This window comes from Bos taurus, chromosome 2, assembly GCF_002263795.3.
Source record: "Bos taurus isolate L1 Dominette 01449 registration number 42190680 breed Hereford chromosome 2, ARS-UCD2.0, whole genome shotgun sequence".
Taxonomy (NCBI): domain Eukaryota; kingdom Metazoa; phylum Chordata; class Mammalia; order Artiodactyla; family Bovidae; genus Bos; species Bos taurus.
Window position 1 is genome coordinate 34090762 of NC_037329.1, and position 27487 is coordinate 34118248.

The following is a 27487-nucleotide window of genomic DNA, read 5'->3' on the forward strand; positions in this document are numbered from 1 at the left end:
AAAGTTCTAAGCCACCTCTGAGAATTATTCATTTTCTCTGATTATCTCCCATGCCATCTTCCCTGGTCTCAGCAGTAAAGAATCTGCCTGCAGTGTAGGAGACCTGCAGGAGATGCAGGTTTGATCCCTGGGTCAAGAAGATTCCCTGGAGAAGGACATGGAAACCCACTTCAGTACTCTTGCCTGGGGAATCCCCTGGACAGGGGAGCCTGGTGGGCTACAGTCTGTGGGGTCTGAGAGTTGGAAATGACTCTCAGCAACAAGTTGGAAACCACTAAGCACACACACACATATAACAACAACATACACATGAGTATATGTGTTAGTAAACCTCTGGGATTTTCTTCTCTTGCTCGTCTGTTTTTTATTATGGGGATCTCTGCCAAGAACTCGGAAGGGTAAACGGAAAATTATTTTACCACCCTTACACTATCATTTGAGATGCAGAGAAGATTTTCAACACTATAGTCTACTGTATCTCTCTCCAGACCCATTATTTCATATAATAAATTTCCCAGGAACAATAAATTGTAGGAACTGAAATTTCAAATGAATCAATAGGAGTATTTTTTAAAAGTAATTGTGTGATACAGCAACCCAAGATGGCTGTTCTCTTCCTCTCCGTATAACCCCTGCTTGACCAGTGAGTGCCTGCTTCACCTACACCCTGCTCACCTGGCTGACCTTCCCACATACTTGCCCCAGGCCCTGGCTAATAACTGTTACTTTAACCACAATGATAGCTTATCAAAAGGGGCAGTGAGGGACAGGCCTTCTGCTGGTTCCCCTGGTAACCAGTAAATCAACTTGATGTCAATTCCCCCTATAATTGGTAACTCCCGGCCCCTAGAGCAAAGACTGCCCAGTGTCCCGCCCGCAGTCCCCCAGGCATGGTAGGGTTTTCTCAAGGATATCGTGTCAGATGTGCAAGTTCTCCCATCCCTTAAACCTTTGATGTCTCTGTTGCAGACATCAAAGACATTTCTCTGGACTTAAGTCTGGATAAGCATAGGCTTGCAGGCCTTCATGCTGCAGCTCAATAGTAACAGTAATGACAATTTGCTCCATGATTCACTGAATATGGTATGAACAGTATCATTTTATGAAAATAGAATGTATAAAAACCATCTTAAGTCGTACATGTTTTTTCATAAATTACTCTGTTATTTCATAAAAAATAGCTTCTAGAGTAAATGGACTCTTCTGGTGGCTCAATGGCAAAGAATATCCCTGCCAATGCAGGAGACAATGGTTGGATCCAAAAGATCCCCTGGGGGAGGGGATGGCTACCCACTCCAGTTTCCTTGCCATGGACAGAGAAGCCTGGCGAGTACAGTCCATAGGGTCACAAAGAGCCAGACATGACTTAGCGACTAAACAACAACAATAATAAATAGTATGTAACAGGCACTGTTTTGTGAAGTGTTATTCCTCTAAAGAACTCCATCAGGTATAGACAATTATTATTTTATAAATGTAAAAACTAAGGTGGAGAGTTGAATATCACTTATCTATAATGCAGTGTTAGCATAGCAAAGCTGAGGTTAGAACCCAGGAAGTTTAGCTGCAGAATGTGGTCTCTTAAACAATACATTTGTTTGTTTTGTATTTTAAAATACAAAATTTTGTATTTTGCTGATAGATCTTCTTTCTTCTCCACTAACCCACTTCAGTCTATTGACATCACAGCTGAAAGAGCAACGCTTTAAAAAAATAAGTTACATCATGTCCAGCTAAGGCTCCAATCCCATAAGTGGCCCTTATCTCACCCAGAGGATGAAAGAATATGCTTGCTATGGCCTGTAAAGTCCTGATGTGATCTTCCCCAGTGCCGCTGCTCTGTAACCACTCTATGACTCACCTTTGGCTCAATCCACACCAGACTCACTGGTCTTGCTTTAGAGGAGAGAGCCCATTTACTCTCTCTCTACCCACATAGTATTTTAAAATAAAACAAAAATTATTTACACCATTAGTGAAGAGGTCTTAAAGAGCAGAAAAAATGGCACACCAATAACTAGAGAAATAAACAAGAAAATTCATGGTTTTGACTAAGATGAGCCTAAAATTTGTTCTCTTACACAGGAAATACATGCCTTCTGACAAGTGTAAAGTTTTCATGACTATGTCTACTTACAGTATTTCTTCCAAATCTTTGGTGGTCTTTGGCCTCAGGGTGAGTTTAGATATTCAACTAACCAATACCTTTACTAATACAATATAAACAGTGAAATAACGATGGTTCCCTTTCCTATCTGTGCCCATCTCACTTTCTCTTTCCCTCTACATGAATTTTTTCTTTATCCCCCTCTTCACAGATGGAAAGCATAGGAAAATAGAGACAGTAAATATTTACTGCTCCTCAGCAAACTTCAGAGCCAGAATCTGCCCCTCTCAGGAATCATTTATACACCAAATACTAAGATATACCAGCTAATGAAAAACAGCATGAGTGGAGCTTATTTTATAGCACTAAGAAATTTCACATAGATAGCCTAATTCATTTTAGTCAATAAATGCTTATTTAACATCTATATTGTAGTACAAGTTTAGATGGAAAAAATATACATCAGTGGAAGTGGGGAGGATGTCTTTGCCCTTGTGGAGCTTATATTCCAGCAGGAAGAATAAGAAATAATAACTAATGATAATGAATAAGTAAATTAATATATAGTGTGGTCAGTTCAGTTCAGTCGCTCAGTCGTGTCCGACTCTTTGTGACCCCATGAATTGCAGCACGCCAGGCCTCCCTGTCCATCACCAACTCCCGGAGTTTACTCAAACTCGTGTCCATCAAGTCAGTGATGCCATCCAGACATCTCATTCTATGTCGCCCCCTTCTCCTCCTGTCCCCAATCCCTCCCAGCATCAGGGTCTTTTCCAATGAGTCAACTCTTTACATGAGGTGGCTAAAGTATTGGAGTTTCAGCTTCAGCATCAGTCCTTCCAATGAACATCCAGGACTGATCTCCTTTAGAATGGACTGGTTGGATCTCCTTGCAGTCCAAGGGACTCTCAAGAGTCTTCTCCAACACCACAGTTCAAAAGCATCAATTCTTCGGTGCTCAGCTTTCTTCACAGTCCAACTCTCACATCCATACATGACCACTGGAGAAACCATAGCCTTGACTAGATATGTTAGAAGATGATAAATGCTGTGGAACAAAAGGAACATGAAAACAGAGGTGGGGTAGGGAGGTGACTAAGTAGGTGGCAGTATAGAATGGGGTGCCCAAAGTAGCCTTGTAAAGCAAAGGATGTTTGTGCAAAGGATTAAAGGACATGAGAAAGTTAGACATGAAATTCTCTGTAGGAAGTATATTCTAAGCAGAACTAGAGCTATAATCCAGAAATCTGATTACCTGTTTAAAGCAAAGTAAGGAGCCCAGTGAGTCTGGTGTGGATTGAACCAGAGGTTGAGTCATAGAATGGTTACAGAGCAGGAACGTTGGGGAAGATCACAGCAGGACTTTACATACCTTTGCAAGCAATTCTTCCATCCTCTGGGTGAGATAACAGCCACTTAAGGGGTTGGAGCCTTAGCTGGACATGATGTAACTTACATTTTAAAGCATCATTCTTTCAGCTATACTGACAATAGACTGAAGTGGATTAGTAGAGAAGCAAGGAGATCTATCAGCAATCTGTTGGTAATTTAGAGATAATGGTGACTTACCATGGAACAGCAGTTGAGATGGTAAGAAGTGGTCAGATAATTTTCAATTTTTAAGGTATAGCTTTCTTGATTTACTGATGTTTTGGATTTGACCATTATTGGCTTGGTGACAAAGTTTCTCTCCTTGGCCAAACTCTAGCCAGGTTCTTCTGAGCGATCTTCTTAACCCTGGCCCACACAAACTTGAACAAAAACTAACTTGGTTTCTAACAGCTCAAGGCTGTATCCCTAGAATGACCCTAGTCCCCTTAAAGTGCACACATGAGAAGACTCAAAGCTTCCAAAAGAATTTACTGTTACTGGCTGGCTTGTTGCAGCCAGCACCTGAAGATAGGGTCCCATCTCCCAGTTCTCTGAGAGAGGGGAGCAGCCTACTCTGATAAGTGCCACTTGGCAAACCCCAAAGGATTTCACTTGGGCTAGACCCCTCTTCCTGCTCTTTGTAATTTTTTCTTGCTTTCCAGATTCTACAAGGCCCTCACTTACCCCCACCCCTTATTCCCTCATCCTCCCTTTAAAACACAGTCACCTATCTACAAGTCAAAGTTGAGTTCAATTCACATCAGATTCTTTTCCCTATAATTTCCCTATTATTAATAGTCTATGACCAATTTAAATTACCCTTACTTCTTTAACTACTGTCCAGTTTTGTGTATCATTGTTAATGGTGGCAACTGGAGGAAGAACTGTTTGGGATAGCCAAATCAAAAATCAATATTGAATATGTTAGATCTGAGACACCTAGGAGACTAAGTAACAATGTTAAGTAGGTTGTTGGTCTAAGAGACTTGTTGGAGGGAACAGTGCCTACCAACCACCCAGCATTTGCTCCTTACTGAACCTTTCTATTTCCCACCTGATACATTGCAACTGTTAAGAAGTAGTGAAGAATTCTGTAAGAGATATTCCTCCAAAAATGGCCTTAAAATGGAAGTCATTCCTAGTGGCAATGAAAGTGAGAGGGCCCAAGAAATTAATGCCTCTTTGACATTGTTTTCCATAGAATTAATGAATGATAGAAACAGATTATGACCTAGTGAATTAAAGGTAAAGCTTATTATAAATGCAAAGTGATTCTGGCAACCTTTAAATCCACATAGTTTGAGAAATTATGCACACCCAATGTCTTGGACAGCTTGTGCTGCCTTAACAAAAATATCATAGATAGGACTGCTTAAACAATGGGAATTTATTTCTCCTAGTTCTAGAGACTGAGCGCTCAAGATCAAGGTGCCAGAGGATTGGTGAGACACCTTGAGCTGCATATGGCTGCCTTCTCACTGTTGCCACACATGGCCTTTAGCCAAAGGTAGACAGAGAAGTGAATTCTCTGGTGTTTCTTATAAGGGCACTAAAAATTCCACTCTGAGGGGCACACCTTCATAACCTCATCTAAATCTTATTACCATTCAATGATGCTATCTCCAAATACCATCACACTGTTGGGCTTCAATAAATGAATTTTAAGGGACCATAGTTATCTATAACATAAATCATCTAAAAGGTGAGGAAGAGGAGACACAGTCATAAGTGTCTGCTGTGTCATCACCTTGGTTCCACCCTATAATTCATTTATTTCATGCTAAAATATATTCACATAGATTTCATGTCATTGCTTTAATTGATAGACGTGCAGTAATTATACTTTCTCCAGAAATTATTCATTGTGTTTTCAACATGAAATAATGAAGGCTCTATATGTGTTACTTTCACAAGGTATAAAAATATGACAGTACAAAGTGAAGTCATCTGGTAATAATTTCATTAAAAGTCCAAAGGTTCAGTTTCTTTCAGCACTGCCTAAGGTTTCTTCCTGCTAGGGAGGACAGAGAGCTATAAGCTTCCTAAGTAAGAAAAACCTGAATATTATTTACCATTTATTATTGAAACCAGCCACTTGACAAATTGACCTTATTCAGCTAGACTTTCAACAACACGGTTGTCTGTTTCTGATTCTGGTAATGTTAAGTACTCTATTGGCAGAAGCACAAACTCTAAAGCAATTTAATAAACAGTAATACATATATGAAAAGTGTCAACAGGGCTTTTCAGAAAGGTGAACAATGGTAGCTTCTGAATATATATATATAGATAGCAATAAATATACTTGGATTGCTAAAGCTCTATTAAGCAATCTGGATTCAACACAAGCTTCTTTAGAAATGCTATGTGTAATGTTAATCACAATGTGTGTCTACCACTAATGCTCAATACAAGCACCAACACTATAATTAATAGCCTTGGTGAAGTTACCTGTGATTCAGTAATATTGGAAAAACACCTGTCTTACATTTTATTTGTAAATGTTTGTTTGTTTATTTGGTTGCATTGGGTCTTCGTTGCGGCACACAGAATCTTCACTGTGTCACGCAGCATCTTTCACTGTGACACACAGACTCTCTGGTTGTGGCATGCAAACTTAGTTGTGGTGCATGGGCTTAGTTGCTCCACCACAAGTGGGGTCTTGGTTCCCCGACAAGGGGTGGAACCCCACCCCCAATCCCCTTTACTGAAAGGCAGATTCTTTATAACCGACCACCGGGGAAATCCTGTCTTAAATTTTAAATACAGGTTTCATGCTTGTGAATATCAGACCCCATATTAACATGAGATCATACACTCACAACACTGACTTTCTAGAAAGATAGAAATGAAATATCATTGATTGATACTTTTGGTTGGTGCTTATCCCTTCAGTCAGTAACATATATTGTGTGAGTTTGAGTTACCAAAACCTAAAATAATTTGATCAAAACCATAAAAGTGATCCAATTCTTAAATAGATCACGGACTGCCTAAAAGCTGAGATTATCTTATTTCCACACATGCATGTGTGAAGATAAGATTGCTGGTAGAAATAAGACCTGGTAATAAGAATGAATGAAAAGATTAGAATCTTGTTTTCCATAAATGTTTGTTGTTTATATATTTATGAATCTGGTCACACTGTGCAGCTTCTGAGATCATAGTTTCCAGATCAGAGATTGAACCGATTGAACTGGGCCCTCAACAGTGAAAGCACAGATCCTAAGCACTGGCCACCTGGGAATTCCCCTACGATCTAGGTATTTATATAGCACATGATACTTTTCACAGCTATTTTGCAGAATATTATATTTGATATTCACAACAACCTTCTGAAATAAATAGCACCAGTTATTCAATACATTTTAAGAGGAAACTAAGATAGTAATAAGGCGCATGGTGAATGTAGGCACAGATCAAAAAACAGTTGCAAAATATTTTTAAAACAAAACATTACCTAATTGATTTTCATGTTTGGAAAATGATAACCCAAAGTGCTCCTGTAGTTTTGAATAAATGAATGAAGTTCCCAGCTTAAGCTTTCTAAGTTGTTTAAAAGCTAAGAATTAAGCTATAAAGCACTTTATTGAGTTCTCCCAAATTAGAAATTAAGTAAAAGAAAAAGTTTAGTACACCCTTTGTAAGGTCCCAGAGGATAGGAATTATGACATGTACTAACACAGATGAGGATCCATGATCAGTGATGGTGCAAAAACCATCACCAGAGTGGGTATAAGAAACTCAATTAATGCACCATCCAAGATCTGCTCAACTTAGTCTATCTCAAATTGTTGCTTTGTTTTCTGGCCTCTACCCATAAAACTCACTTGTTGCTGTGCATGAGTGCTCAGTTGTGTCTGACTCTTTGCGACCCCATGGACTGTAAATTGTCAGGCTCCTCTGTCCATGGAGTTTTCCAGGCAAGAATACTAGAGCTGGTTGTCATTTCCTTCTCCAGGGGATCTTCCCTATCCAAGGATCAAACCCATGTCTTTTGCATCTCTTGCATTGGCAGGAGGATTCTTTACCAGCTGAGCCAACTAGGGAAGCCCTCTAGTTGTTGGTACATTTATTTATTAAAAATGCAGATGGCATACTCAAACAGTAATTGAGGGATTATAATAAAGTCACTATTTACAAAGATGTTGACATAGTTAAGAGACACCAATAAGGGATCATACAGCTTCTCAGTGCAAGCAACAGTGAGAATCAATTACCACATTTAGGCTGTGGGGGCAAGGCAAGGAGACAGCTCCTGAAACCTGGAAAGAGCTGCTGTGTGGAGAGGGCCACCTGTCATGACCTTCAGTGGAGGTATGTAAGATACGCTGGATAGAAGGGAGTTCCCTATCTCTCTTCCCTGTCTCCAATCTCCTTTCAGAAATTCCAATGACCGATCTCCATCAAAAGCCAAAGAAAAAGGGAGTTTAGGGACACAACAGCCTCCCGGGGTATAGGGGTATAGGGGAGGGTGGAGCATGAATCCTCAGAGGCAAGTGGAAAAGATAAAAAATGGTGAAGAGAAACCAATTCCATAACGTACATTTATAATCCTGCCAAAATTTAACAGCTCTTCAATTAGAGACTCAATTTATGTAATTTTTCTGTAAGGCAAAAATCCAGATAAATTGCTTAAAGTTAGTATTTATAGAAAGATTACATTGAATAGCGAATTTCTCTTTTGTTAAAACCAAATGCTTGACTGAGCAATTAGGCTATGGAGATGAGACGGAGAATGAAAGAAAACCTAGGTTTTTATTCAGCCACCATGATTCCATTACAGACTTGATCCACCCATTACAAGAGGCACTATGGCAACCAGCTCAGAAGAAAGGGGGAGGGGGAGGAGAGAGGAGGATGTAACCTAGCAACAGAATCTTTAGGCCACAGTTGGCTCATAATTGTTAAAATGGTAGTTAATGATATCAGCAAACATAATTAAATCAAGAGAAACTTTACCAAAAAGGGGTGAGTGGGGATGTAGCATATATTTAGGTATGTAGGCAAGAAAGATCAAATATTTATTTTTTTAATTTAAATTTATTTATTTTAATTGGAGGCTAGTTACTTTACAATATTGTATTGGTTTTGCCATACATCAACATGAACATTTAAGTTAAAATTCCTGTATAAAATGTTTTTCCTATATTATTTTAAATAAATATACACATAAAGTAAAAACTGTTTAAAAGGAAATAAAAAACTGATTTCTATTAGAAAAGCATGTGCCTAAGATAGAGCTTTTTCAGTATAAATTTGAAAATTAAATGGTTATAATCTCAACCTTAAGTATTAACTAAGCAAACATGTATCTTCAAGCTTATTATGACTTTATCATAGTTATTCAAGGATGAAAAAAGTAGTTCATATTTTTTTAATTTTTTAATGTGTGTATTCATTTGGCTGCCTCAGGTCTTAGTTGCCGGACTTGGGATCTTCCGTGGTGCACGAACTTTCTAGTTGTGGCGTGCAGACTTAGTTGCTCCAAGGCATCTGGGAGCTTAGTCCCCTGACCAGGGATCAAACCCACATCCCTTCATTGCAAGGCAGATTCTAAACCACTGGACCACCACAGAAGCCCCCCCAGATAGTTGATATTTAGATCAATATTGCTATTTCCTTCTGATTGATAGTTGAGAAATGTTCATGTAGAACACTATTCGCTAACCACATCATGCAGATAACGAATTAATACCTATAACAGAATTAGGACAATTTCCCTTTATTAACTCCACTGATTTCATTCATTCACATACACATTCTGATTTCAAGAGAGTATGTTAATTGATACACTAACTACATTTTCTTATTTTCTAAATATTTGAAGTTCTGGGATCTGGGGCCAGACTAACTGCCCCTCCCAGGACTTGTTTAGTCACTAAGTCGATCTGACTCTTTTGCGACCCCACGAACTGTAGCCAATCAGGCTCCTCTGTCCATGAGATTTCCCAGGCAAGAATACTGGAGAGGGTTGCCATTTCCTTCTCCAGGGGATCTTCCTGACCCAGGGATCGACCCTGTGTCTCCTGCATTGCAGGTGGATTCATTACCACTGAGCTATCAAGGAAGCCCAGAACCTACCAAAGGGAATTGTGTATATGTGTTTAGTCACTCAGTCATATCTGACACTTTGTGGTCATATGGACAGACTGGATCCTGCCAGGCTCCTCTGTCCATGGGATTCTCTAGGCATGAATACTTGAGTGGGGTGCCACCTCCTTCTCCAGGGGATCTTCCCAACCCAGGGACTGAACTTGCACTCCTGCATTGCAGGCAGATTCTTCACCACTGAGATGCCAGGGAAGCCCTTCCCAGGGGCTAACCAATTATTAAAGACAGCAAAAGACTCAACACGGTCTTTTGTAGGCAAACTAGGTAATCTAGGGCCTGAACTCTGAACTACCACCTCTCTCTGGATCTGTCTTGTCAAGACACAGAATCCTCTGCACTAATCTCCCTGGGGCCAGATACGAAGCAACTGGAAGAAACAGCCTCTATGACCCAGAGCCTGCTGAAATTATTTAAACTAGCCAATTCTAACCCTGCTTACCCTGCCTTGCCTGGCCTTTCCCATGGAAACCAAAATGCAGGCTCCACTCATCCTTTTCCTTGGCTCTTTATACCTCCTGACTGACCCTGGTGCTTCCCTATGCATGGTCTGGTGTGCCCCTCCTATTACAAACTGTAACCAACTTGGCCATCACCTCCTGATCTGTTGTCCTCGTCCTATTGGAATAACAATAAAACCTACATTTTAAAACAATAGGTTCTACTCATTATCGTCTGTTTTAACTCTTGAAGGAACAGTGCAGTAAATATTTCAGACGGATCAATGACTCCAGGTTCATTTACTGGCTGTGTGACACTGGGCAGAATAATACAACTTCTATGAATCTCAGTCTACTTTTGCAAAATAGTGAAATTCTCTACTAGAAAAATTAGTGCTTTTACTGTTTTCTCTGTTTTTATAAAATATAATACTTTATACTAAATTATCTTCCCATTGGGAAATATAGATAATTTCCCTTTTCTTTTATCTGGCAAAAAATCTATAATTGTAGCTGCTGCTGCTAAGTCACTTCAGTCATGTCCGACTCTGTGTGACCCCATAGACGGCAGCCCACCAGGCTCCCCCATCCCTGGGATTTTCCAGGCAAGAACACTGGAGTGGGTTGCCATTTCCTTCTCCAATGCATGAAAGTGAAAAGTGAAAGTAAAGTCACCCAGTCGTGTCCAACTCTTAGTGACCCCGTGGACTGCAGCCTACCAGGCTCCTCTGTCCATGGGATTTTCCAGGCGAGAGTACTGGAGTGGGCTGCCATTGCTTTCTCCATTCTAATGGAAGAAAAAATGCTGTTTACATATTTTAACTCATGTAATTAAGTATTGGACAAAAAGCTCCAGTTTCTTCCATAAAAATGGCATTTTCAAGAAAAAGGAATAGTATAGAAACAATGTCTTTAAAAAAATATTTGATACAAAATTTTATTTCAAATTCAGAAGCATGCAAATTAAAAGCATAAGGTGATACCACTTCAAACTCATATTGTTAAGAAAGTCAAATAGTATCATGTGCTAACAAGTTTCTACCTTTGATTTACTTAACAGGAAAGTTTCCTGGGATGACATATTTCATATTTCATATTAATGGAATATAATAAAAATTATATGGTGACGTTCTCTACCACTTATGACTTTGTATTCCAGATATAGTTGCATTAAATAAAAATCAATGAATATGACATAAATAAGACTAAACATTTTGTTACTAGATGAGTCTGCTTTTTGGGTATGGTGCAGTATGTTATTCTTTCTGAAATTTTATTTTTCTTCCTATACAGTATCACAAAAATGAATGGCAAAGGATAGTTTTTTTGACTTCATACCAGCCAAATCAATTGTGATGCAATTAAGATTTGATAGTAAAGTTCCCACAAGGTGGCGGCAGAGGCATCACCATCAGCAGCCAGTCGCTGTACAGAAGAGCCTAAGGAAGGAAGCAAGGGAAGTGAATGGTATGACTACAGCTGAATGTCTAGGATTTGGTGCTGCTTTGAGTCTGTCGGCTCCACATAGGAGAAGCTGAGTCATTGAGGTTCCAGGGAACTTAATAGGCCAAAGGCAGCGTTTGGCCCCACCTAAGACCCTGGGTCAGCTTTTAGAATTTCATTCTGTGAGGAAGTTTAGGTTTTTTTCTACAGTTCACTGTGGTGTTTTACAAATACTAAATGAAATTACTATTTTTAATTTCTAATTAATGACACAGAGCACATTACTGTGCATGTAAACAGTCTATTCCTGAAAAACAAAACATTTCTGAGATGTAGAAAATTAGTTAACACTCATAGTCCATGTTTGCATCCTTATTAACATTACTCTATCTATTAAAATCATAAATTCTTTAAATATTTTAAATAGATCATTTGTAGTAACAAAATAATTTGAACTACTCTTTCATTAAAATTTTAAAAATCTCCCACATAGTACAGTATATCTGTCTTGTGATTTTTACTGCATTTGAGGGAGAAAGAATCAATGACATGGAACCCTCTGATTAAGTTCTAGGATTGTGTACCAGTTCTGAGGGGTGGGAAAGACCATGCAAGCCTCCTAGAACTGTTGGATCTTTACATCCTCAACACAAATGTGCAAATAGACACACAAATGCAGGACTCAGATACATCTGTTCTCATTAGGAATTCAGAGGGGAAAAACTAAATTCTTGTAGGTGTATTCAGGAACTATTCTATTTAAAATATTATAAAATTCAATTTTCCCAGCTGAGGCTTAAAAAAGGGATACTCTGCTTCTTGTTTCAGTTTTCACCTTACAAACCAGCGTCCTTTTCAACACATGTTCAGCATTAATGTTTCATCATTTTGCACTTTTTGTTGGTGATTTCACTGTTTGAAATGACCCCAAGCATAGTCCTGAAGTGTTATCTGGCATATCCAAGCACTGGAAGGCTGTGATGTGCCTCAAAGAGAAATATGTGTTAGATATGCTTTATTCAGGTATGAGTTACAGTATTGTTGACCCTGAGTATACTGTTAGTGAATTAACAACATATATTAAATAAGGGGTCTTTAAAGAGAAACACACAGAAAACAAGGTTATGCATTAATGGATTTTAGAAATATTATGTCCTCAGGAACCTAATTCTATACTTCCCCAGGGGCAGTGGTTCAGTATTCGTGAATTAAATGTGACTTTATAGCGCATGATGAGACTTCATTGTACTTTCCATTGGTGCTATGCTAGTAGAGGCCCTAATCCTTAGTTCTCAAGTCTGGCTGGAGACTAGTATCACAAGTGGAATTGAAAGGAGAAGTAACTGACAATAAAGCTCCAATCGTGGAGATTCTGATGCAATGGATAATTGCATATATGTCTGCCTGTGAGACAAATATATAGGGAGGCTTGAGAGCAACTTTCTAGCTCACTTTGCCACACAACAAGGAACTGAGTGGCTGCTCTGGTACCCCTATTGGGGATTCTCTGGGAGGGCAATGTGTGTGCTTGGATAAGGAAAGCATCTAAAAGACAAATTTTTCTAGCCAGCCTTGGGTTATTTTTGAAATAAAATGGCTTGAGCTCCTATAAAAAAAAACAATGCCTTAAAAATCAGAATTTTTAAGTGTTTTGAGCAAGTATCACTTTATTTTAGGGGAGGTGGACACAGCCAAGTTCTAGCCAATGAGATATATAAAAAAAATTCTGCGTTAGACTCGTGGGGCATTTTTCTCTTCACTATTGAGAAAACGCAAGTGGGAGAAACTCTATGTTTCATCTTGTTACAACCTGCTTTGAACTGGAGTTGTAGGAAGAAATGATGTGGGGAGCTGTAGCAGTCATTTTGCAACCATGAAAGAGAAGAAAAGAAAATTATAGGGCACACCCCAGAGTTCTAACCTCAATGAATTATTGGCTTTTCCTGTTAAGTGTGAAAAGTCAATTCCCTGTTGCTGGGTCACATTTACTCAGCGTCATCTTTACCTCGCAGCTGGAAGCATGCCTACTGAAATGGCCCTCCTATCCTGCAGAGCATGGTGAAGTCTGGCACAGTTCATAAAATATTTGATAAATTCTGTAGAGCTTATGCTCTCATCGTCTCCCCTGCATGGAATTCTCAATCTATGCTCCCTCTCTCACTTTCTACAGCTACACTTTTCTATGTAGCTCTGCTCCACCACATGGAGCCACTGCTGCTACTGCTGCTAAGTCGCTTCAGTCGTGTCTGACTCTGTGTGACCCTATAGACGGCAGCCCACCAGACCCCCCGTCCCTGGGATTCTCCAGGCAAGAATACTGAAGTGGATTGCCATTTCCTCCTCCAGGGTATCTTCCCAACCCCGGGATCAAATCCAGGTCTCCCGCATTGCAGGTGGATTCTTTACCATCTGAGCCACAAGAGAAGCCCAGACCTGGGACTACTTAAGGTCAGTACAGCAAATGAAACACAGGAATGAACTTGTCATATTCTGGCCATCTCTGCCATCAGGAATCTCTCACAGATTCTCCCTTTGGAATGTCAATACGATCTACCTATGGTGATCTCTTTCTTGGAGATCTCTTCCTTCTACAGAAGACCATCTCAGTTCACCCTCTAATGAACAGATGTTGAGTGTGTATATATATGTGCACACATATGCATTTACACATACATTTATGCAATAAAAAATGGTAGGAAATATATTAATAATGCCTATCTCTTGGTGATGGAATTATAAGTAATTCATATAATAGTCTTCAATATGATGTGATTTTCCCCCTGAAATTTCTACAGTGAATATAAACTATTTTTAAATAAAAATTAATGTTGTTAAAATATTCAATTCAGGAACAAATCATCTGGACAGCACATGTCTGGCAATAGGCTCTGAAATATATTCAGGTTCCATGTGTTAATATACTGACATTTGTCACAAAGCAATAATAGCACGAGTAATTTGAAAGTTCGACTTCCAAAATCTAAAAGCCGCATTCCACTTTCCTCCTGGAGCCCTCTCCCATTTCACCTCCACACCTTCATTCTTGTTAATACTCCTCTTCAAATGTATCACAGTCTCTAGCCCTTTATTGACTATGCCAAAGCCTTTGACTGTGTGGATCACGACAAACAGTGGAAAATTCTTAAAGAAATGGGAATACCAGACCACCTTACCTGACTCCTGAGAATGCAGGTCAAGAAGCAAGAGTTAGAACTGGACATGGAACAACAGACTGCTTCCAAATCGGCAAAGGAGTACGTCAAGGTTGTATATTGTCACCCTGCTTATTTAACTTATATGCAGAGTACATCATGAGAAATGCTGGGCTGGATGAAGCACAAGCTGGAATCAAGATTTCCAGGAGAAATATCAAGAACCTGAGATAGGCAGATAACACCACCCTTATGGCAGAAAGCAGAGAAGAACTAAAGAGTCCCTTGATGAAGGTGAAAGAGAAGAGTGAAAAAGTTGGCTTAAAACTCAACATTCAGAAAACTAAGATCATGGAGTCCGGTCCCATCATTTCATGGCAAACAGATGGGGAAACCATGGGAACATTATTTTGGGGGGCTCCAAAATCACTGCAGATGGTGACTGCAGCCATAAAATTAAAAAAATGCTTGCTCCTTGGAAGAAAAATTATGACCAATCTAGACAGCATATTAAAAAGCAGAGACATTACTTTGCCAACAAAGGTCCATATAATCAAAGCTATGGTTTTTCCAGTAGTCATGTATGGATGTGAGAGTTTGACTATAAAGAAAGCTGAGTGCAGAAGAATTGATGCTTTTGATCTGTGGTGTTGGAGAAGACTCTTGAGAGTCCCTTGGACTGCAAAGAGATCCAACCAGTCCATCCTAAAAGAAATCAGTCCTGAATGTTCATTGGAAGGACTGATGCTGAAGCTGAGACTTCAATACTTTGGCTACCTGATGTGAAGAACTGACTCACTAAAAAAAACCCTGATACTGGGAAAGATTGAAGGCAGGAGGAGAGGATGAGACGGTTAGATGGCATCACTGATTCGATGGACATGGCATCACTGACTCAATGGACATGAGTTTGAGTAAGCTCCGGGAGTTGGTGATGGACAGGGAAGCCTGGTGTGCTGTAGTCCATGAGGTCGAAAAGAATCGAACACAACTGAGTGACTGAACTGAACTAGCCCTTAGAAGGCTCTCTAGAGCTGAGGTCAAGTACTTTATTCTTGATCTCTATCAGCTAAAATCTTTGAACATGAACCCCCTAATATATATATAAATATACATTTTCTTTACATGTACAATTATGACATACCATAAAATACAAAAAAAAAACTTAAAAATAAGGGATGAGATAAAGATGAAACAAGATTTTTAAAAGTAATTGATATAATCTAGTGCATTAAAAATAAAAATAATTTGTAATTGACAATGCTTTATTTTTTAAATCTTAGTGTAACTCTCTGATTTAGCAATTCAGAAGTCTGGTTGGATTTATCTCAATATGTGATTTCAATAATTCATTTTAAGCACTAACTCATGTCTCTGTCCCTACTTGAAGACTTTGTCAGCTGTATAAGAGCAGAAGAGAAATAAAAATATTTAACTAGCTGTATGGCATGGGTAGTAAGCAATTAAAACAGCCACTCTTCAATCAGAATGGACCCAGGCTGAGACTGCTAACCCCACAATGCCCATCAGCTACATGCCAACCAGGATTTCAAGGAAAAGACAAGGCACTCTACCAACATTTGACTGTAGCTTGCTCTTGAACATTTATTGTAAAATAAAAGAAGCTCAGTCAATCTTTGCCCTTGAGGCAAAGGTGTTGTTTAAAGATGTGTAAATATGCAAGTAAAATTTTAAAAGGACTTAAGCTATGGAGGAAGGATTTAGAAAAAAATGGATGTTTGGAAAATGTATCTCTGACACCTGATACTTTTGCCCAAATATTTGTGTTGAAAAGCTTTCAAAAGTGCACACTTAAAACTATAACTTTAAAACTGAATTTTTGAAAATAATTGGGAAATGGTTATCATGACCTGGTAAACTTAGTTTTTTTTTTTTTTTTTTCTATTTTCGACTTATTTATATTTTTGAAATACAAACAGTATTCTTTCAAACTTTTCTGCTGTATCAACCTATCAGCTTCTGCTTCTTGCAGAAAGGGATACTGTGTAAAAACTCAGTTAGATGGCCAGTTACTATATAATGTTTATACGTATAACTAAGTTATTTCCTCTATAAATTGTGTATTATTTGAGTGCTAGCACTATCTCTTACTCATTATTTGTCCAAAAAAATTGCTGGCAGTCAAGTATAGGGTATGTGTAACATGCCAGGATTAGGGCTAAGTGCTTACAACAACCTTTTAACATAGTACAGATATCATCATTATTCTCATTTTACAGCTGAGAAATTTGAGGTTATTTTCCTGAGATGACACAGCAATTAAGAGGCAGTTGCTGCTGCTGCTGCTGCTGCTAAGTCGCTTCAGTCGTGTCTGACTATGTGCGACCCCATAGACAGCAGCCCACCAGGCTCCCCCATCCCTGGGATTCTCCAGGCAAGAACACTGGAGTGGGTTGCCATTTCCTTCTCCAATGCATGAAAGTGAAAAGTGAAAGTGAAGTCGCTCAGTTGTGTCCGACCCTTAGTGACCCCATGGACTGCAGCCCACCAGGCTCCTCCGTCCGTGGGACTCTCCAGGCAAGAGTACTGGAGTGGGGTGCCATTGCCTTCTTTGTAAGAGGCAGTGCTGAGATGTAAATCCTCATCTCCTGAGCTCACAATCTCTAAGCATAATCACAACCCTATTCTGCCAGTGGAAGGGCATCTAACTTTAAATTATACAGAGTAGGATCTTTCCTGATACAATTTAGTAAACAAGTGAAAAAAACAGAATGACAATTCTAGAACTATTTCCTCATCAAATTAAATTATTGTCATTTTCTTTGGAAAAGGTATGACTGCCATGTATGGCCATTAAATTGTAGTTCTAGTTTGTTGAGGACATGGCAGTTTTGACTTTTCTTACTTCTTAATAGAAGAAAACTCAAATGGTAAGGTGGTTAACAGCAAGAACCTATTATCTAGTATCTTCCTGAGTGACTATTTAAAAAACAGAATGCTAAAAGATGACTTTTAAAACTGATAGAGATGGAAATATTTCTTTTACGTTTAAAAAGAAAGGGCAGCTCAAGAAAAAAGGAAAAGATATAGGTCAGTATGATTTCCTACCTCAAAGGAGAAAGGAAACAGAAACTTACATTTAGAAGCAATGAGGAGGATGATAAACAAAATTATTTGAAGAAACTTGACATAGAAAATTTCTATTAAAACAAAAGGGAGAAAATAAATGAAACTATGCAGTAAAAATACAGAAGAAAAAGGATACATTTTGAGAGATTAGATTCTTTGTACCCCAACTTCTTTCCTTCAGCAATGGCCCAATCCTAAAAATAGTGGTTTCTTTCTATTTTCCCTCAAAATCAGTTCTCATCACTCAATCTTCATTCAGCAAGGCAACTCTTCCCTGAGAGTAAATATGTATCGTTATTGATGGGTATTATGTGATGCTAACAGTGAGGGTCAGGAGAGGGCATCTATATGGAAAAGCATCCGTGAAACTGCAATGTGCATTATTATTTAGATGTTACTAAAGTCCTCATGCACACTGTATATTTTCTGGTTATTAATTTCCCGTCTTCCTCCTCCCATTAGAATGCGACATCCATAAAAATAGGAACGTTATTAAGTTTTATAAACTGACTCTAGGGCAGCACTGGTCACAGAGTAGGTTCTGAATAATTATTTTTTTAAGTGATTGAATGAATGAATGCCATAATCTAAATACCAAACACTTAAACCTCCATTTTTGATCGTCTTTCACCAGGACAGCAATTTCATGGTATTAAGAAGATGACATTATTTCTCTATATTTAATCAATAACCTCTTTTTATTCCCCAATGTTTGAAACTAAAGGACTAAAGATGAGTACCATGGGACACAATGTTTTTTGGTTTGTTTGTTTGTTTTTGCTTTGAAATACTGAATACAACCTGCAAGCAACGAAAGGGGGAGGGGGAGGCGGACCTTAACAGTCCTAACAGATAATTTTGTATACACATAACTAAGCATATAATGTGTTTATCCTCTACCTACAATATAAACTTCCCAAAGTAACTAAATATATGGAATTATTTTATGAAGAGACAGTAAAGAAAAGCATAAACCAGGCTCACTTGCAAGCTCAACATTCTACTTGACTTCAGCAACTTTCACTATGTGTTTTGACATTAAGCCAGTTGCTAGAGTCACCACTCTGGTGTTCTTGCCTGGAAAATCCCATGGATGGAGGAGCCTGGTGGGCTGCAGTCCATGGGGTCGCTGGGGGTCGGACACGACTGAGCGACTTCATTTTCGCTTTTCACTTTCATGCATTGGAGAAGGAAATGGCGGCCCACACCAGTGTTCTTGCCTGGAGAATCCTGGGAATGGGGGAGCCTGGTGGCTGCCGTCTATGGGGTCACACAGAGTTGGACACGACTGAAGCGACTTAGCAGCAGCAGAGTCAAGGCAAATAAAATTCCCATTCAGGTGGAAAATCAGCAATGGCCTACATATGTGCAGAGTACTGTAGTGGTCCTGTGTAAATATGTCTTTTCTTTAAGCATATTACAGTTCCTGGGGAGGAAAAAGCTATTACTAGGTACATAATGTAGTTAGTAAATAAAGTCAGAAAACAGCTATAACATTTTGAATTGGGTATTTTCTATGCCTCGGGTAAACAAAGATTCTGTATTTCTCCTACCCAGTGCAAAACACCACCAAACTTCTCTGGCCTATCCAAACTTCACTGAATGTGCATTGTTAACCCATGTCCACGGGATTCTCCAGGTAAGAATCCCAGAGTGGGTTGCCATTTCCTTCTACAGGGGATCTTCCCGACCCAGGGATCTTCCCCACCCAGTCTCTTGCATCTCCTGCATTGGCAGGTGGATTCTTTACCACTGCAGTCAGAAGCCCACCAACTGATTGCTTTGCCTAAATATATCTTTTCAGTAGCCTAAATGACCCCTTCCACCTCCATATAATTCTGGACCATGAGGTTCCCATTATGAAGCAGATAAACTACCACCCCTAGTCACCCAGGGCTGCAGAATGCCAGAGTGAGTAGCAACCCGAAGGACTCACATTTATGTGGCTTCTGTACTGAACCAAAGCTGCCATTTTTCAGTGTGGGTGTCTTTTTTTTTCCCTCATGACATAGACAAATGTTGATGTTTACTACAAGTTGGTACATTAGTTGCTAATTAAGTTCCTGGCTGCTTCAGCCAAAACTTGCTGTATTGAATCCAAGAAAAGAATGGCAGCTACATCAAAAATAAGTTGTTGGGGATTTTGTTTGTTTTATTAAAGGAACGTTGTATATTAAAGAATATGGGGAACTTACATACTGGGAGATAGAAAACCTTCAGTCTTGGCTTCCTCCTAAGCTGAGTTGGTAGTTCAAGTCCTTCCGCGTCTGTCACCAGGCCTTGGTCAAAGCCAAATAAACAGTACAATCTACGCGAAAGTAATCAAGTTGATTAACTGTTTATCATTACTTGCTCTTTTTCATACCCACCCACAAATTCCCAGAGGAAAGAGTTACTTCTTGGGGACCCACAGGAGGACAGGTTTATCCTGGAAAGAGCTCACTTCACCCTGGGGGGCTACATATCTCTGAAAAGACGTCTTCTTAGTGTCATCTCTCTGCTTGTCCCTGTAATCTCACACTCGGGCGGGGCTGGGGGCTGCCTGCATTCGCCAGTCAAGCCTAATAACTTCCTGTTGACATCAGGGTCTGTGGCAGCCTCTCTTCACCTCTGGGCTGGGAAGTCCCCAATCACGCTTGCACGCCCTCCAGATCTTAGCTGACAAGGGGTGGTGCGAGACAGCTGCGGGGAGGGAAGTCTGAATTTTCATTCCGAGCCCTGCAAAGTAGACAAAATACCCGCTGGCACTGCTGAAGCCCTGCTGTCTTACTCCGTGGAAGAGAGAATTCGCTTTCCGTTTCTGTTTCCCACAGGGCCGAAGGACTGTCCTTACCAGAACCGACCAAAAGGTGGCTCCTCCCCGACCAAACAGACACTCCCGGCCCAGCTGATTACGTGTGGAAAGTCTTGAAGAAGAGAATCGAAACAGAAACCGAAGTCAGGAAAACTATATAACTGCCTGGCGGAAGGTTGGCCTCGAAACTCCCACCCGAGTGAGCAGAGCCGGCGCCCTGGTCCCAGGCTCACGCGAGCGCCCACCGCCGCCGCCGTGTCCTGCGCACCTGCACACCTGCCCGGGTGCCACCACGCCCCCGCGCGCCCGCCTGGGGGTCCTGCAGGCAAACCCTGTCGTCAGCGCGTTGCTGCAGGCCCCGCGGCTCCGAAGCAGCAGCAAAGATACCTATCATCCGCTGAGTTGAGAACAACTTTTCCATCTACCTGGAAGAGTCTTTTCCCACCTCTGAGGAAGAAAGATGTCGTCGGACGGGAGTTCAACAGACAAGAATTTCTGCTATCTCATCTCGTGTTTCAGGGCCAGAGTGAAAAGGTACATCCAGGTGGAACCAGTATTGGACTACCTGACTTTTCTACCTCCAGAAGTGAAAGAGCATATTCAGAGGACGGCCGCCACCACTGGGGACATTCAGGCAGCTGATCTGCTTCTGAACACCTTGGAGAGGGGGAACTGGCCGCTCGGCTGGGCTAGGATGTTCGTAGAGGCCCTCCGGCAAGCAGGCAACCCCTTAGCCGCCCGCTACGTGAACCCAGAGCTCACGGACTTGCCTTCTCCATCGTCTGAGAACGCTCACGATGAGTGTCTCCAACTGCTGAACCTTCTTCAGCCCACACTGGTGGACAAGCTTCTGGTTGCAGATGTCTTGGATAAATGTGTGGAGGAGAAACTTTTGACAATTGAAGACAGAAATCGGGTAGGTGTCAGTTCAAATGGAGCTGGACTTAAAGGCAGATATTGCTACTTGGGGTTGTTCCTCCATTTGCCCCATTCCAAATGTTTTTTGACATCTTTGGGTAAATTTGGTTCCCTCCTTCCTTGAGACTGTCTAGGATTTTAAAAATATAATTTTGCAAATTTAAACACAAAACAGCAATTTTTTTCTAATTCTTTAACTGAAATGAGCTACAGAAGAAAGAACTCTAGAAAAATAATGTTTGCTAATAGACAGCATTTATTAAACACTTACTGTGCAATTAGACTCATTTGCAAAACCTGTTATCGGAGTTCATGCTCACAATAATCTACTGAGTTATTAGTTAGTAATCTAGTGTTATTAACTGTGCCATTTTACAGATGAGTAGACTGAGGCAGTTTAAATAACCTGCCCAAGGTCTACCAGGAAGACAGTGGTAGAGCTAGGGATTTAGTTCCTGATGGTGTGAAATTTTATGTCATATTATATGAAGTTGCATAGAACGGGGATCAGCAAACCATGACCCATGCTAAACCAACCTGAAAGCCAAGAATGATGTTTAAATTTGAAATTTTTCAGTTCATAAAGAAAGTTTTATTGGAAACAACTATGCTCATTCATTTACATGCTGTGATTGCTTCTGCGCATTAAGAGCATTTGAACATAGAGTCATATAGCCCACAAATCCTAAAATATTCAGTATCTGGGCTTTAAACAAAAAGTTTTCCAATCTCTGGCCTATATTATGCACTATGCCATTTAATATTGGTCCAAATGGGGAAATTACATAGTACACACACACACACACACACACACACACACACACTTTTTTTTCTTTAATCAAAGTTTCAGCATTCTTTGGGAATCAAAAATTGGAGATAATTAATTGAAAAAATATGTAGCCGGTAGTAATTTTCCATTGTAATAGAAAAATAATGAATTTTTTAGATGCCATTTTGACAGGAAGACTCTTATAGGGGATTACACTTAGCGTTTTATTGTTCATTGTTTTTCAGTGAATAAGGAAGTACTGTGGCATATAGAAACTCTGTCGTATCCGAATCTGACTTAGAGTGTACAGTGAAAGTTTTATTTTGAAAGGCATGTAGGCAAATAAACCCATTTTGGGGGGTCAAAGTCTAACATGCTGTGATTTTTGACATTTTCTTTCTTTCTTTCTTTTTAGTTCATCAGTTGTATCCTCATTACAAAGTTCTGGGCACAGGACTCCTATCAGCCTATGATGTGACTTGATCTTTAGTGACTAAAGCTAATGCTCCTTTGTCAACTTGACAGCCATAGGGCCTGTCCAAAGACCTAAGTGTGTATCTAATTTTGATGACTGGTTTTCCCAACAAGTAAATAACTTTACACTGTTGTCAGTAAGGTTTATGTAGTTTTGTGTATTGAGAACCAGCTAGAACGCATTATAGTAGTCCAGCTGGATATGACAAATGTGTACATCACTGTGGCAGAATCTTAATTTGGAAGACAGTATGCAGCCTTCAAGCCAGCTGGAGATGGAAGATGGCATTTCCAGCCACAGTAGCTGTTAGGAAGTCCAGAAGCAACAGAGTCCAGTAACACCACAAAGCTGTTTATGTTTGGTGGGTATGATGTCCCGATTGCCAGTGAAACAGCACTTCTCCTTATTTACTCTAAATACGTCTGCCTATCAGCATCACTTTTGTCTTGCCTGGATTGAATTTCCGCCAGCTAGATTTTATCCAAGTTCTTGATTCTGGCAAGCTTGGAGGCAGCTAGCAGGAATGCAAGGGATTTGACACAAAGAAGATATACAGTAAAAGGACATTTGTGTACTGGTAGCAGTTAAGGCCAAAGCAACCCCATTTCTCTCTCATAAGGGAGAATGGAGGAGCAATATATGGAGGCTTTCTAAGGATCAGTAGTGTCTGTGTGAGATCCTGGCACATCATTCTTAAAGATACCATCTGTCTCAAAGGGAAGCAATGGCGGACGATGGGAAGGAAACACTAGGTTTAGAAGAATCCATAGCATGTTGATATGGGTTCCTGAGGAATGTTTATCTTATTACAGAAAAGTGTGGTGAGGAAAGCATGGGAGTTTGGAATGGCAAGACCTGGATTTTGACATCTCTGTTTCTTACCATCTCTATTCCTTTGGGCCAAATTATTTAAGTTTCCTGATCCTAAATGTACTATGAAAATGGATATAATAATAATTTCCTCTCTCATTCACAGTGTTTTAGTGAACATGAGTAAGAAACATTGTTTATGAAAAAGGTTTATTAATAAGAGAGCTGTTTTCATATGATGATGACTTCTATTATTTGTTTGGTTATATTTCCTTGCGAATTTAAAGTTTCAAGAACTAAGGTAAATGCCTTATGTTGAAATTGAGATCTGCCTCCTAAATTCCATGCATTAAACTGTGAGCTGAGGAAGAAACTGTTTTTCATCTAAGAATGAAACCAGGACCTAGTTAGAATTAAGTATAATATTGGTGCTTAATAAGTATTAATTGATTGGATTAATTTCCAAGAAGTCCAGAATAAAAAATGAAAATGCTTGGTGTAATGAATTGCTTTGCCAGGCATCAGGGGGGAGGGGGGGAGGAATGGTTGGATAATGAATATAAGATCTCCAAGTTTGCTTTTCTGCCATCTTAAAATAGCATTTAACTAAGAAATTAGGACTTTTAAAAGTAATTAGTTACTTTTTTTGCTTTACCATATGACTTGTGGAATCTTAATTTGCTAACCAAGGATTGAACCCAGGGCCCCAGAAGTGAGAGTCTGAGTCCTAAGCACTGGACCACCAGGGAATTCCCCAAATATTTTATTTTTGTTCTTTTCCTGTTTTCCAGTTGACATTTTCTACTTGGTCTGTATTTTAGTTTAGGATTTCCACCTCCACCACCCAATCCCTGTCCCTCTCACACAAGTGCTTCTAAAAGTGATCCTAGATTTAGTTTTGTGACCAGCAGATACCCAAAGAAATTGGTTTAATTGATTAATTATTCATTCATTCCATTTGAAAATATGGAGTGGCATGTTGCCCCAGACACCAAGCTAGTGCTGAAAAGAATGGAGAATAATACAGATACTGCCTGTGCTTTCATGGAGTTTATGATGCAGGGTTGATCCGTGTTCATTCTTCTAACAAATAGGTAAACAATGTCTAGTATATGTGAGGCACTATTGTAAATGCTGGAGACTCATTAATAAATACAAGAATGACTTTATAGAACATTATGATAGAATGATCCCTAACAGTAAGGGAGTGCCCCTGTACTGACCTGCTTCTGTTTAGGCTGCTAAGTGACATCTTAGTACATCCATGACTTAGACATCCATGAACTCTGGATCATATAAACATTTCCATAGTGTCTTAACAGCTTAGGTAAGCTGCATATTTCAGCCCCGTCCAGTTCAAAGCATTAAATATCTACAGTCCTGGAAGACTTTATATACCTTTCATTTATACAAAGAATCAGAGGTAGCATCACCAGTTCAGCTAGAAACCCCCCAGTTCTATTTACATTAAGTTGAGTATTGGGGTCAGTCTCCTTCCAGCTCATTGTATTGCCACCTAAATTAAGATGGATAAGATTTTTTTTTAATTTTATTTTATTTTTAAACTTTACATAGTTGTATTAGTTAGCAATAAAAAGTACTAATAAGAAATTAGTTATGTCTGTGTGACAATGCCTATCATTCAGAAAGACATTAACTTTTGGAGAGAACTTGTTCTTTAAAATTCTTTGTTTGTAATGTGAGTTTCCTTCCTGATTTACTGGTACTGAGGGTAGTTCTGCTATGTTAAAAAGTCACCATTACTTTTAAATAGATATCTGAGGTTATTCTGAGGGAGAAAAACCATTTTTATTGAACTTTACAACTGTGTTGGCTATCCACTGTTTAAAAGAAATATCACTGGTTTCTCTATTAATGTATGGTAGAAAAAACTAGATCAAAGAATTCAGAATATGAAATCACTGAACTGTATTACCCACAAATTCATATTTATTTTACACTCCATTTATTAGTTAATAATGTATCCATAGACATTTTTAACTTTGTAGTTAAGAGAATACATTAAATGGGGAAGAAATGTGAGTGGGAACCATTGTCCTGTTTCCGTCTCAAGTCTAAATATTCACTTCCCAAGAATTTTAATAATCAAGTGTATGTACTGGGATCTTATATTTTTCCTATGTTTTAAGAGAACAGATTAATTTTAAAAAATTTATGGTTGCTTTAAAGGAAATTGATATACTTTCTAGAATCCAAACTAGGAAGATTTCTTAAAAATTCAGAACCTTGATGATGCTGCTAAACTTGCACAGATATTATATGTAGTTCCACATTCAAATAATAAAAATACTTGTAGGAAATAGTGGCAAAATATTTCTCAAATTCCTGAACTGAGTAAGGACAAAGCAAGCTTGACAAATGCAAATCATTGTATACTCAAAGAAATAACTAATTAATAGTCAAAGAAAATTTAGTGGATATAATATATTAGCTTTTTAAAATATAAGTATTTATTACAGTGCTTCCCTTGTTCATTTTAGAAAAATGCTTCCTGATTACTTCTGTGGAATGAGTTCAAAGCTGATTAAAGGCTGAAATAATTAAAAATGGAAATAGTTGAGTTAAAAGAAGGTGCTCAAACCAGTCTCATTCAGGATCTTTAGTGACTACTGCTTAAAGTAGTAGATAATAATAAAAATGTTACAAACACCAGAGAAGGCAAAGAATTTCCATTAGAAAGTTAATGAAATTAGAGAAAAATAGGAAATGAGCGAGAATCTGCTTAGAAATGCTGTGAGGGAGAAATTGCCTAAACTTTATTGTCATTTTAACCACTTCTTGTCAAAAAATGAACTTAAAATGAGAGGCAATTACCAGCTATAGAGTTCAGGAAGGCAGCATTCAACTTCTGAAGCCAATTGCCTGGGATCAGATTCTACCTCTGCCATTTACTAGCATTATGGCGTTAGGGAGGTAATTGGACTTCTCTGAGCCCTGGATTTCTGATCTGTAAAATGGGTTAATGTCAGTATCTTCTTCAGAGTTGTTGGGTTGATATATGCAAAACCTTTATAATTAACTATTAGCTAATGAAATGAACATATCCATTGGGTAGAATATGCAGTATAATCTTGTTCTAAGTAGTGCCTGCTGGTGAAACATTTATAAGGATAGATGATTTTCCCGATTATCCATAATAATAATTAACACTGAATTTATACCGAGCATTGTTCCAAAAATGCAAATTCCTGATATTAGATGATTATGGAAATGTTTATAGGACTAGAAGATATGCAAATTTGTAGGAAATAATCTAGTGAAAAGGTCGATATTATACTAGAAGATGGACAAATGTTGAGAAGGACCTTTGAGAGTATTTAAGTCAGTATTTTGTACCTAATCTGCTGGCTGGAATCAAGAGATGGCTTTTGAAAAAAATTTCTGGTTTCCCAACATGGACAAATGAGAATCTCTGGGGGCAGATCTCAGACATCAGTATTTTCTAAAGTTCTCAGGCGATTCTAACCTGTAATTAGGACAGACAAACCCTGAAATTTCATTTCCGTTGCTTAATTTTACACATATAGAAACTGAAGTCTGGAGAGGTGAAGTGGTTTGCCTAACGGCATAGCTAGCTGATTGTGTTCTGCCTAATTTCTTTCTGGTCTAAATGTGATCATTTCTCCAAATGTTTGGCTCTATATTAAGAGTTGGGGAGGGGGGTTCATTGTAATAATGATTACACAAATGATTCACATTTTAAAAGATTTGCTAGATTAATCTATAAAAGAAATTAAATGAAGGCTTAAGATAGGAATGAATGAATATACAAATAATTCTTCCCTATTTATAAAACAGATATATAGAAATACATTTCTTATAGTATTAAGTAAACACAAATTTAAAAATATATATATATAGTAATGATAAATAGCAAAAATATTAAAGAATATAAAAGCTGTGATAGTACTTACTTACTCCATAATGGTAAGAGTCAAGAAAGAGAGGTTGGATAACAAATGTTTGATTTCCTATTTATAGACTCC

The 27487-nt window shown here is 38.9% G+C and overlaps 1 protein-coding gene across 1 annotated transcript in view; it reads left to right on the forward strand.

Annotated features, from left to right (window-relative positions):
• The first annotated feature begins 20654 nt into the window (after positions 1-20654).
• IFIH1 (interferon induced with helicase C domain 1) overlaps positions 20655-27487 on the forward strand; it is a 55674-nt gene continuing 48841 nt past the window's right edge. Inside the window, exon 1 of the mRNA XM_010802053.3 lies at positions 20655-21424. Coding sequence (XP_010800355.1) covers positions 20969-21424 — 456 coding nt within the window. The 5' untranslated portion in view covers positions 20655-20968. The remainder of the gene's footprint in view (positions 21425-27487) is intronic.